The sequence below is a fragment of the Amphibalanus amphitrite genome, unplaced genomic scaffold (genome assembly GCF_019059575.1).
Source record: "Amphibalanus amphitrite isolate SeventyFive unplaced genomic scaffold, NRLGWU_Aamphi_draft 001210F_arrow, whole genome shotgun sequence".
NCBI lineage: Eukaryota > Metazoa > Arthropoda > Thecostraca > Balanomorpha > Balanidae > Amphibalanus > Amphibalanus amphitrite.
The window spans coordinates 25,551-39,007 of record NW_024882704.1 but is presented as its reverse complement, the minus strand read 5'-3'; the positions used below and the strand labels follow the sequence as shown (position 1 = coordinate 39,007).

At 48.9% G+C, this 13,457-nt stretch overlaps 2 protein-coding genes across 2 annotated transcripts in view; both read right to left on the bottom strand.

Moving 5' to 3' along the window:
• LOC122371145 (CAD protein-like) overlaps positions 1 to 13,457 on the bottom strand; it is a 117,663-nt gene that overhangs the window by 91,354 nt on the left and 12,852 nt on the right. The gene's annotated exons all lie outside the window — the stretch shown is intronic.
• On the bottom strand, positions 10,813 to 12,946 carry LOC122371147 (flocculation protein FLO11-like). Its single transcript, XM_043347279.1, has one exon. It carries the CDS (start codon positions 12,944 to 12,946, stop codon positions 11,108 to 11,110), a length of 1,839 nt encoding a protein of 612 aa, XP_043203214.1. The 3' UTR covers positions 10,813 to 11,107.

The following is a 13,457-nucleotide window of genomic DNA, read 5'->3' as shown; positions in this document are numbered from 1 at the left end:
CGATGTCCGTACCACCGGCAGGAAACCTCGGGCGTTGGCACTCAGTTTGTGAAAATCCGGCCGGAGGCTGTTCCCTTTGTGACGTCATAACTCCGTGACCTGACATGACCCGGTCAAATTTTTTTTATCAAAAGATGCGCAAGGTTTGCCCCATAAGGTACCCAAAATTTGGCGGCGCGCACGTTTTTGCACTATTTCCGAAAAACCTCAGGGGGGGGGTTGCACCAACCCCCCCCCCTACATGGGCGAGGGTTAACATTAGTTTTGAGTTGAGATAGCCAAATTGGTGGCCATGGCCTGCAAATACCGGTTTGGGCACTCACAACATCGAAAAATGCTTTAATTCGAAGATATGGAATTTCAAACTTGCAGTTTTCGGATTCTAAGGGGCTAATGCATTGGAATGCCCCCTTAGAATTTGTGACGTCAGCGGAGATCTAACGATTTTTAAATCTTAGACTAAAACCATCGTTAACACGTGGTGGTATACGCTGCTTTGCGCGCAACGTCTGCCGCACTTTAAGGCTGCCAAATTATTGCTTCCAAATAAAGTCGCTAGTAACAGGGGAGATCCCAAAAAGTAAACAAAAGTAAAAGCCTAATATCTTGAAAACCAGTGAATATTTTTCGGTGAAATTTGGTAGATATTCGTTTTCGCTCTTTCTGAACCAAGGGACATCACTTTCATGCCAATTCATTAACTTTTTTGAAGGTGGGAGGGTCCCTTTAAGCCCTCAGTTATCGCGTAGTTTAATGCCTGCGGTGCCTGAATTGCTGCGGCCGCTCAATAGCCCATTGCTGAACCGCGAATGTTTGCCGCTAATAGAGGCTAAATAAATCACCCTCTTTGGATTCGATGAAGTAATGAAGTGATACAAACATTAACGGTCATATCATTAATTTCAATAATTTTAATTTACTCTTAAATCAATATTAAATTTCTGAAAAAAATCAAAAAAGTTAATTTTGTGACGGTGTATTTAATTCGAGTCGTTCTAACCCAAATAATATTATTTGCCAGCATTCACAAAACGCGCTATGCAGATAGACGGTCATGCGCCTGACGCTTCATCAAGTTCACCATAACTGAACAGTATAACTATATACCTATATTATAGTACTAACTACCAACATTTATCTGACCTCTCCTCATTTTCCCATCTTTCACGACAGGCCCCCTGGCCCGTCCTGCCCTTTACCTACCACGGGTGACCAGTGACCCCAAATCCCCACGGTCCCCATCAGCCCCTATTGAGGTCAGCGAAACTGCCCTTCCGATTGGCAGTTCCGATGTAGCGCGCCGAGTGCGACCGTCCATCCGCCGTGACCCGTTACGTGACAGAGACGTGTAGCTCAGCTACCTGCACTGAAAGCCCCACGGTACGGCGCGGTCACGGTGTCTTGGATTACCCCGTGCCAGAGCTGCCGGTTTTGGTTTGGTCTGGTTCCGGTGAGGCAGTGGGAATGACAGGCAGCCGATAATTCACCAGATAGAGTGGCATTTGGCGGTTGTACTGCACTAATCGGGGGAGGAATGCTGGCGATGATACAAAAGAAGACAAAAACATTCACCAAATGAGAGATGAACGAAAAGAGAATCCAAGACATCCGGACGATAAAAACACCGTCAATGTTCACTTGTCCAACATTGCATGCATTCTGAGCTGTCTTTCTGCTAACGTTGCCACGAGGCGAGTGCGTTGCTACTCCGTTCCCTGACACCCACTGCCTGCCACTCTGCTGTCACAGTCGACAGCTAACGCGTTGACCTCTTACAGTACCTAATCCAACACCGGAAAGGTCACGAGCCGGGCTTCACGTGTCTGAAATCCGGCCGCTCTAGAGCGCGCAGTCGGTGATAGCTACTCGCGGTCCCACGACGGAGCTGGCAGCACAGGCGACTTTCACTGCGTTCCGACTGGGCCGGCCGCGCGGAGAGGTCGGTAGGCCGCCGGCGGCGCCGGTTGTGCCCGTTCCTGACCGCTGGGTCCGCGGCCCGGCGAGGGCCAGTGAAACTTTCCGGCCTGGTCAGCCCACCGAGTACCACTACCGACCCATCCCGGTCCCGGCAGCGCGGCTCAGCCTGGCTCAGCTACAGCGCACACTGGGCCGGGGGTCCGGAAAAGTGCTAGAAATTATTTGTGATTGAGTCGTTGATCTCAGTGACAAGCAAACATGCTAAAAACGAAGTGGGGCTGCTTAACCCTCGCCGGACCTATTGTCGGACCCCCCACCCCCTCGGCCGGCCGAGGGGGGAGGGTTCGTACGACCCCTTTTTGCCGTTTCGCCCCTAATGGAGCTAGAGCCTCGCGGAAAAAACAAGCGTGTGCGCCGTGTCAAGGCGGAACGATTGATACCCGATTTTAAGGTCCCAGGTCAACCGGTAACCTCTGAGGTGAAGTCAAAAAGCCCAAGGTAGGGTTTGGTTTTTGGCAAATAATTTCGCAAAAAAAATGGCCGCAGAGCAGCGATTTTGGCACCATCGCGTTCGCCTGGCTCAGGCGCGTCGAATGGTATGCTTTTTGTTCGGGTGAGGTCAACTTAAGGTATTGACCTCGAGTCAAGGTCAGTTCAGAGCCCATCAGGCCACGAACTTAATCGAAGGAGGTCGTATCGCATATCATTCGATTCGGGAGGTCTTCCCGAGTCCATTGGTGGCTTTCCCGAGTCGCTGGCTCAATTTGATCGTGAGTTATTGAAAAGAAACTCCTATGACCGGTGTGACGTCATAAATGACGTCACGGAAGGTCAACAATGCAAAAGTAAAGCATTGGATCTTGCAAGGACTGCACAAAATCACGATTCCGTGTGCTTGAGATAGTTTGAAATCATTCCATGCGCAAAAACAACAGTTTCCTTATTTCCCCATTCACTTTTAAGGGTGAGGTCACGTGACCTCGAAGAGTAGCAGGCATTAGCAAAAATTGCGAGTAGGGCATGACAGAAAGATGATTGGTGGTTTGTATGGCATGGCCATTTTTAGCGGCTCGAAATAACATTTCGCAAAAAGTCTAACTAAAGAGCAAGTTGTTGTTGATTATCACTGACTTGTGTTTAGGGGTTAATAATGACTGAATTTTTGAGTTTGGCCCAGAAATGTTGACAGCATTGTGTGCGTTGATCAATTCGGAGCTCAGGGACATATATTTTATTTAGATTATAAGCGTTTGTTTTTCACAACTTCCAGCGTTTTAAAGAGCGCCGGGCCTTCAGTAGAGCGGCGAGGTGACAATTGCCCCTACATCATGTGGTTTACTGGCGCATACCTCGAAAAGTAGCAGGGAAAAGCAGCAAAGCACCTATATGGAACAAAAGATGAGTAATCAGAGGCTAGTATAAAATGTTCATTTTTAGCCGCTCGAAATAACGTTTTTATAAAAGTCTAATTAAAAAATTGGATATGATTTTAAATTACGTCTTGCAGCTGCTTGCAAACGGCTAGCTTATCTTGCAGAAAAGCGATGCAATATGTCAGAATGATGTTGGCACAGTGAACAACAGTGCCCTGAACTAGTCTGACAGGAAATTTCGTTCAAAACGACGATTGGTCAACTAATAAATTACCACTAAAGTTCATCATTAAAATCGGTAAATGTAGTGGCCTATAGAGAGTCTAAATTGTCTTGTGTTTGGTGACAATTGACGACCTCAATTTTGACCTTAGGGCAAAACTAGCATCGGAATCGTATTCTTCGATCAATTTGGGATTAAATGATATCTATTTTGTTCATATTGCGGACAGTCAGTTTGGGGGAATTTCTAGCGCTTTTTCAGGCTGCCGGCCTACAGTGCAGCGGGGGCCGGGCGAGACCGAACCAGGCCAGACCTGCACGGCCACGCTGCACTGTGTGGGCAGCATAAACCTGTACCGGTCCCGCCCACCCGGCCACACCCAGCTCAAACACACCAGACCGACTCTGAGAGAGCTGAGCTCGGTAACATCAGCTGACGTGTCTGATCGAGTTCACCTCTTCTTGACAACCCAACAGAACGTAATCCGCGTTCACCTTCACCTGACCCACACCATCAAAACATCAAGCCCTTCTAAACCCACCCAACTGGGCTCCAGCTCTCGATAATCAAAACTTTCACAAACTTTAAAGCCTGGCTCGTCTTATCTACCTCGAGCAAACCAGCCTGACCACCCCTTCCCCACGCACCGTCCTGATCCACGGCCACTTCTGCCCATCGTCTCGGCGTTTTCAGCAAACGCCAGGAAGCAGTGCTGAGAGTAGCGGCAGGATCCACAGCGGTGGATGCCGGGAGCGTTCTGTCGGATACCAAGACCCATCAGATGCGGAGGAGCTCGTCTGCCTCGGCAACAAAGACAGATGCGTGGTGCGAATTTGCGTTTATCCATGTTTTGTTTTATTTTTATTTCTTTTTTAATTTTTTGTCAAAAAGATCATATGATAGATTGAGTGGATTCAGTTCTTCAAGCATTCAGTGGAATGGCTCAAATGTGGCATAAATTGGAGCTGGCTTTTGATTGATCTATTTTACTGTAATCGATCAATACCGACCAATTGGGACAGGTAATAAATAGACAGCATGGACTAAACATTCGTAAGGGATAAGGGCACGTGATTTATACGGCGCCGCGCAAGACCTCCTTCAGCACACGGGAGAACTGAGGCAATGCAGCAAAAGCGCTTGCCTGCTTTTCACTAACCGTAACCACTTATGTCAGTGTCACCAGCGCAACTGATTGCGGTGAGAGTGTCCTGCGCATTTCTTACAGAAGGGAAACCATCTCTTCTTACTCCTATCTCACATCTTCCATTCAACTACGTGATAACAATGGCAGTCCTCGTAATTAGTTCCAATGTGCCGCAAACAATGGCGAAGCCGACGAAGCGAGTTTTGTAATGACTGGGCAGGGGCATGCAACGCACTTAATTAGCATGGAAGGCGGCGACACAGATCCCATGACCTCTATAACTTAAAAGTGTAGCAGGCTGGAAAAACTTTTCAGTTATGCCTCTTAGTCATTTATTTTCAATGCTTAGAGATATTATGGCAGCAGTCAGCACAAATAAGCTAGTGCGAAAATTGTAGAAGGTGATACCCTTTCCTGTGTAGAGCTGTAGAGATATCGCAACTCTTTTCGAAAGTGTAAATATGCGTGTTGCAAAACAAGTCTTAGCTGAAAGCACCATGCCGTTACTTCTAGTCAAGTCGGGTTGTTGCGTATATCGGGACAAAAACTGGAGTGTTCGTACGGCCCGGGGCACCTTTTTCAGACTCGAGCATCCACTGTTGCAAAAGCTATTAGCTCGGCTCTTGGACCGCTCACCTTGACAAAACAGACGGTCGCTAAATGTGATTGCTTTGCCATTTGAAAGAACCAACAGGAAGGCACACATGGGTGCATGTTTTGCCATGTTTACCAATGCCTAGTTAAGTTGAAACAATGGCGACAAAGACCTTAGACAAAGCTTCTGAAAGACGTAGCTCTCAAATAACACAAAAAAGACGAGTACAACCCCATTCGCATGTAAGCGAAGCGGATGAAACCAGCAGGCGGCATAACTCTGAAAGTGCTGATAAAAAGAGAGCAAGAAAGTGCTAAGCTCATGTGATTAAGCATAACCGGTCAGGCATTCAGTGTGATCCCCTAGTCACAAGTCAGGAGCGAAACTAGGCGCTAGCAGAGCTTCTTTTGAATCACACAGTTGCGGATTCATAAGACCCTCTTAACCTTTCGCACTTAAACCTCTTGAATGAGTCAAAATACGAACGGAAAACCATCCTTTTCATTGAATGAGTGCCTAGCAATTATGTCGTTAACAAATTTACAAAAAGTAGGGTCAAAGCACACGTAGTTACCAATAAAAGTTGCAAAGAGTACGACTTCAAAACGCTCGTCCTATATCTTTATAACAAAGTTGCACGTTATATGGTGCAAATTTGCAAGTGCCGGCAGTGAACCATAAAGATAGGAATTATGCTGAACTGTTTATGACAAGAGAGGACAGGAATTATGCAATAGCAATTCTGCCCTAAACAAAAAAAAAAACAGCAACGAAAATAAAGAAGTTTAACCCTCGCCGGACCTATTGGTTTTCTACATACGCGCCGGCCGAGGGGGGGGGGGGGCGGGTACGACCCCCCCCCCTCGCCGTTTCGCCCCTGGTGGAGCTAGCGCGTCGCGGAAAAAACGAGCGTGTGCGCCGTTACGAGACGCAGAGATTGGTACCCGATTTTAAGGTCCTAGGTCAACCGGTGACCTCTGAGGTCAGGTCAAGTGCCCCAGGGTACGGTTCAGTTTTTGGTGAATAACTTCGCCAAAAACGGCCGCAGAGCCGCGATTTTGGCAGCATCGTGTTCGCCTTGATCAGGCGCGTCGAATGATATACTTTTTGTCCGGGTCAGGTCAACTTGGGGTGTTGACCTCAGGTCAAGGTCAGGTCAGCACCCCCAGGTCACGAAGTTGGTCGAAAGAGGTCATGTCGCATATCATTCGATTCGGCAGGTCTTCCTGAGTCCATTGGTGGCTTTCCCGACTCGCTAGCTCAATTTGATCGGGATTTATTGACGAAAAACTAATATGACCTTGATGACGTCATAAATGACGTCACGGAAGGTCAACATTGCAAAAGTGACGCATCTAACCTTGCAAGGAGTGCATCAAATCACGATTCTGTGTGCTTGAGATAGTTGGAGATCGTTCCCGGCGCCAGAATAGCAGTTTGAATTTTTCCCCATTGACTTATAATGGTGAGGTCACGAAAATGACCTGACCTCATATGACCTTTAGGAAAAATCCGAGATATACAAGTTGTGAGACACATAATGGATACGAGATCCTGCAAGTTTCATTTCCCTGTGACATCTCCTCTGGCAGTGAGGGCGTTGCGAAGTTGCGACATCTGAAGACCGTGCAGAGGTTCACTTATGACGTCATAGGTCAGTGACCTGACCTGACCCAAAAATGCGGTTGGTGTCAAAAGATGCGGCTTGGATCAAAGGTCAGGTATGCCAAGTTTCAGCTCTCTATCGCCAGCGTGTTCGGAGCTATCGCGAAAAAACCCTATGGGGGGGGGGCGGCACCCGCCCCCCCCCCCCTCGGCCGGCGAGGGTTAAGTGTTTTGCATGATAACTACTTCCTACACAGCACATGTCTATTGTCCATGCACTTCTGACTCAAGGGGTGGCTCAGCCTCAGAGTACCAATTGACCTGATGACTTGGGTAGGGAAACGATTTTTTCATGCTCATTTAAGCCATCTTGCAAGGAAAAATAATACTTGCATCGGCCGACGTCACAAAACAATTAGTGCTTAATAAGGAAAACAAGAAAGAAAGCTGTAAAACTGAAATAAACGTCCAATATGATGTGTCGCATCTCTGGACTGAGGTAGATAATGGCATGCTACCGCACAACAGAACAGTATGATAACGGGTAAACATGGCAGAATGGCACCGGTACCAACGGCCGTGGCCTTATTAGGTATTGACATAAAGGGTAATGATTGACGTATACCTAATTACGTGCAAATAAATACTTCCATGACTGATGAGTGAACTTGTGCAGCTTCTTATTTACCTGGGTATACGTTCCGACAAGAATGTTATCAGAACAAGTCGACATTTGCCCATGGAATTAAATGTACACGGCACAGCGCACAGGTAATTGGGACCAAAGCAGCCCATTTATGATAGATATTTGGCCATAATTATAAACATTTCATCCATGTGATGTTTTGTTCACCCATGTGAAAAATAAAATGTGATGTTTACTTTTTATTTTTCAATCACCGAAGTATACATATTCCAGCCTGGCAAACAAACATATGCTTGGGTTGACGTGTCACAATAGAGCACACTTATTTACATCACAATCACCTTTTATATACCTACAAACGGCTAAGTGTATCAACTGGTTGAAATAGCGATCGCCCTCAATCTTTGCGACATTGTCCAGTTTATAGGCACCACAGCTATTCACCGTCTGATAAGCATACAAGATAAAAAACGCACAGTCACTTCCAGAGTTTGACACCGTTTGGTAAGTTTGTAGGACAGCCCTTCTGATGTCTGTCATACCTTATCTTACCTTAGGCAATGCTACTTAGGCACCTTTCAGGCTTTCTACCATAATATGAAGGTGCCAGCATGGAACAGCCATGGATTTAGAGCGGAATCAGGAACGGCAAATGCACGCATTTAAGTCAATAACTACGGTGTCGAAACGGCTCAAGTGTAAACGGAAAAATGTATAGAAATAGTGTGTCCTAAATCGCCCAACTGTGTGACACGCAACTACAGATGCCACATATCACGTCCATGGGAACAAGTTTTATATCAAGTCATCGACCTATTTCACGAGAGTTTGCGTAAGACATTTTCTTTGGATCCCAAATGCGGTAAAAACAGTGCAATTCTGAGACTTGTGTTATCGCTACAAAGAGTCAGAGTGATACCTCAGAATGCAGAACTAATAATGCATGGGAGCCTCAGGTAAAATGCACAACTGTGGTATGCTCTTAATGATATAGGACACCCTGGTGTGCGTCTGTTCTCACAGGTTCACTCAGTGAGAATACACCCTGATTTGCTCCTGGCTTGCTACTGACAAAGCAGGTACTTCCAAAAACGCATGGTCATAATTTAGTCATGCAATTGACAATAGCAAAACCATCAATCTCCCCATGGAAAAAAAAATCGGACCACAGAACGGTGACAAAATTTACCGTGTCGATTGAACGAGGAACATTGCATTTCAAAGGCTATTCACAATCGTAACATGTGCACAGTGCATGAAAAAGTAGCGTCCAGGCACGATGATTCGACGATCTTGTGCAAATACAAATGTCCCTGCTCATGGATACAATGCTAGCAATTATTGGAATAATATGCCCGGTCCATGATTCACACATTCAGACAGAACGCCTTTCGTGACCAGCCGACCACAGCAACACTTCCAGGTAGTAAGGAGCACGGAAAAGTTCCCGGCCTTTCAGGCATCGACGCCTCCATCAGTTGGTAAATCACTTCCGAACAACCCATCCTCGGCACGCACAATCGTTATGTCGTGTCCGAAGAAACGCTTGGTCCAGCCAAGAGCGCTTCATTTCCACTGTGGCTTCAGAGTTCAGTCGCGCCCAACAACTCTGTTCCAGTATACCCTATTCCCTGAGTTTCTGTTCATCTCTCAGCTCCTCCGGAGCACCCCCACCACTGCAGTGGTGACCGCCGCCAGAGCTGCTGTGACACCGGGCACGACAGCCGCCGCCGCGCCTCTGGCAGAGCCGTAGTAGTTGAGCCTGCCGAACTCATCCACGGCTTCCAGCACGGCCGGCTGCTGCATGCTGTCTACACAGAGGCCGCGGAACACCACCTCGCGCAGCGCGTCCGTGGCAACGTCCCGCATCACGGGCGAGCAATGCGCCAGCGCCGGAGGCAGGCACTGCGCCAGCCGCACCAGCGCCGGGCAGCTCTCGGTTACATTCTCGACAGCGCTGAGAGAGTCGGCCAGCAGCGCCGACTGCTGCGGCCCGACCAGCTGGCGCACCTGCTGCTCCTCCATCAGCTGCTGGAAGTGCTGCATGCAGTCGGCCATGGCGCCGCTGTAGCGCTGGAACGGCTCGGCGGCGCACGTCTGCAGCTGCCGCAGGCCGCGGCCGAACAGCTCGCCAGAGTCGCGGCAGAGGTGACGCGCCGCGCGCGCCGCCGCCGCGATCGTGCGCGCCTCGTTGGCGATGATGTTGTCGTGCGTGCAGGCGAGTTTGCCGCTGTTCTGCAGCTCCTCGGCGCAGCTGACCACGCCGTCCAGGTGGACGAGCTGGCAGATCAGCGTGGCCGGGTTACCGCTCTGCAGAGCCTGGAGCTGACCAGTACCCAGAGAGGCGATCCTCTCCAGGTCTAGCTGCTCCTTCACACACCGGATCGTGTTCCGCATCGTCAGTAGCACACGCTTCGAGCAATCGGGACCGTACTTTTTGTACATCACCGCCTCGAACGTGCTTCCCGCCCGGTCGAAGCTGATGCCGAGCTTGTCGAGTGTTTGTACGACGATATACTCCTGCATGGGCACCTTGCCCGGCTTGGCGTGTCCTCCTTCCACCAGCTGGTAGTGGACGTTGCTCCAGTCGGTCTGAGGCAGCGGATCGGCCGCCGCTGCCGCCAGAGTCACCGCAATCATAGCGTACCACAGCATCGCTACCACGACAAACACACCTTTGCACACTCCTCAGGTACTCGACCACGCTGCGCGGCGTCTCAACTCCCACCGATCTATCCTCCTCTCACCCTGCCAGTGCCCAGCCCACTGCGGCCGCCTCCTCCCGACCGCTGAGCTCCAGCGTTCCAGCGCCACCAGATGTCGCGCAGGCTCTGCCGCTACTGCGCATGCGCGATGGCAGCCCACCGAGCCGCAACTGTCCCAGATGCACCGAAATCGTCGGCTGGCGGGCGCCTCTGAGCACAGCCGGGCGTCACATGCCACACAAAAGTGAAATCTCACTGACGGCCTGACGCGAGCGTAGGACCTGCTTCTTGTGCCGTGGTCAGGACCGCAGCACAGTACTGGGTCACAAATCCGAGCAGCTTTGAGTTACGACATGTCACGCAGCGCAGGCCGCACAGCGACCGTTTGTGGTTTGGGCTTCGAATTCCATCTCAGAATCTGTCACTGTGGGGGGGGGGGGCAGCGCGACTGTATTTCCTCTGGAAACATGTTGTGAGGTGAGGCCATGACCTTACCCGAGATCACATCATGATTCATGTGTCAAACCCATCATTGAGAAGAAAAATACTCAATACGCAAATGCCTGATAATTATACCTCGGATAACAAATTTTTGTCAATCTTTGTCAAGTGTCAATCTGTTTTCTTTATTGCAGCATATCCTAGGAAACAAGTCTGAAATCCATCAAAAGAGAGACACAATAAAACGTATCTTATAGAAACAAAGAATTAAACTGCATTGTTTCGATAACACATGGCTGTGATTCGTGCGCACTCGTCAAGCATACCTAAACAATTTATCGGACTGGTATCACACTAGACCGAACTTTGCAGTCAGGAGAACCGATCAAAGAAATATTTCGCTCAATAACTAGAAGTGAAATAAGACAGAGACAACCTCTAAGGGTGCGCGCCATTTATAGCAACCCTCTATAGTTCACTCTACCCTCCGGTTTGAAGGCAATTGGTCCATCCGGGATCTTGTTAAATATGTCAAAGTAGTCTTCAGCTAGATCGCTTTCGTTATCTTCGTCGATGTATTTACTGCAAAACCTCAAACACTCTTTCTTGCTGTCAAACCTGTTGAAGTTACCGCCACAGCCACCGTAAATAAATTTTACACACTTCTGATCCTTGTAGCTGAAGTACCAGTTGCGGGCAGAGGCGTCACAGGTGTAATTATGCCTGGGGTTTCCCGGCTGCAGGCAGGCGGGGCACTCGACAAAACCGGGCTCCTGACAGTTCTCTGGATGGGGACTATCGGTCACCTCTTCAGCAGATGTCGTTAAGTTATCCTCAGTTGAAGTGAACTCGTCTAGGTGAAGTGCACCTTCGGCATCCTCATCTTCAGTGTTTTCCGCTTCACTGTCTTCATGTTCTACATTCTCGGTACCGCTGTCCTCGGCTCCTGTGCCAGGCTCCGTGCTATCATTGGCGCTTATGTAGTCGTTCTCATCCTCACCCTCGGCCTTGGTGCTAACATCAGAGCTGGCTGTGGTACTGAACTCGACGTGACCATCCTCACCTCCAGTCTCAGTGTCGTCTTCAACACTCAGCGTAATGTTCTCAAACTCGTTTTCAGTCTCAAGGTCACGCCCGATATCCTCTATGGTAACCTCGCCCTCTGTACTGGCTTCGTCGCTAGGCTTGGTGCTAGCCTCGGTGCTGATCTCTAAACTGATCTCAGCGCTCTCAGCCTCCGTGCTACTGCTGACTTCGGTGCCAGCTTCTGTGCTGAGCTCAGTGACAGCCTCAGCACTCTCAGCCTCACTCTCGGCCTCTGTGCTCCTGCTGACCTCGGTGTTGGCTCCAATACTGAGCTCGGCGATAGTATCAGCGCTCTCAGCTTCATTCTCGGCCTCTGCGCTCACATGGCTGCTAGTTTCTGTGATGACATGTGTGCTAGTTTCTATGCCAGGCTGGCTGCTAGTCTCTGTGCTTATCTTCAAACTATCCTTGCCGCTAGCTTCGGAAATCTCATCTACATACTCAGCCTCTGTGCTGACCTCAAAACTAGCATCTGTGCTAGCCTCGGTGGTCTCAGCCTCACTCACCGCTTCTGTGGTGACCTGGATGCTGGATTCTGTGCCGGTCGCGGCTCCCTCATCCTTACTCTCAGTTTCGATTCTGGCTTCAGCCTCAGCACTCTCATCCTCTGCCTCAGTACTCTCATCCTCTGCCTCAGTCTCTGTACTGTGCTCGAAGGTAGCACTGGTGCTGGTTTCAGCAAACTCAACCTCATTTCTAGCCGCTAAGTTGGCCTCTTCGCTAGCATTGTTGCTAGTTTCCGTGTCGGTCTTGAAGCTAGTCTCGTCGTTCTCAGCTTGACTTTTGGTTGTCTCAGGGCTGCCTTCGTCGCTGGGTTTGGTGCCTGCTTCTGCACTATCATCAAAGCTATCACCAGTGTTAGTGTCAGAGCCCTCAGCCTGACTCTTAGCCTCCATGCTGATGTGGATGCTAGAATCGGTGCTGGCTTCGGTGCTAACCCCGTCGTTGATAGCCTCACCCTCGGCTTCTGTGCTGATCTCAGGGCTAGGTTCAATGCTGGCCTCGGTACTCTCCGTCTCACTGACAGCTTTGATGTCCTCCGGGCCAGTGATTGTCTCGTTGTGGATGACAGTACTGTTTGAAGACCGGGAGAGGTCCTCGAGAGTGACAGTGATCTGGCCATGTCCAACTAGACTTCTTCCCTGAACAAGAGAAGGCCCTAGCGTGCACAGAGCAAGGGCAACTGTGAAAGTGAGTCTGGCCGTCATTATTTCTACAGAAAATTCATTGAGAAGTAATGCTTGAAATTAATTGATATGCTTCTCAAAACAAGGTAGAAAATGACAAAACTAACAAAGAACACACAATTTTATAAAAAAGGGAAAAAAGAAAATTAGCGCCGGTGTATATCAGGAATTGGCGCCCTGGCTCGAAAGAAAAATTATGGGGATTTGAAATAAAATAGTGATCCACTTTCCACCACGTGGCGAAGTTTGTGAAATGAATCCCAGGAAATAATCACGGTCTCAAAAGCAATGCCCCTTTCGAAGGTAAATAAGACACGAATATGTCAATGCCGACGGGTTGTAGGTATTGTTCGAAAACGTATTGTGACTGCTCGACTTTCCGAGTTTTACATTGCGTAAAACATTTTGTTCGTGACTTCGACACTTTTTAAGATGAGAAGCAAAACGATGGCGAAATAAGCATGTCTGTTATCTACCTATAATCACTACATTAATTCAACAAAAATGTTTACCTCCGACGACGTCCGGTGAC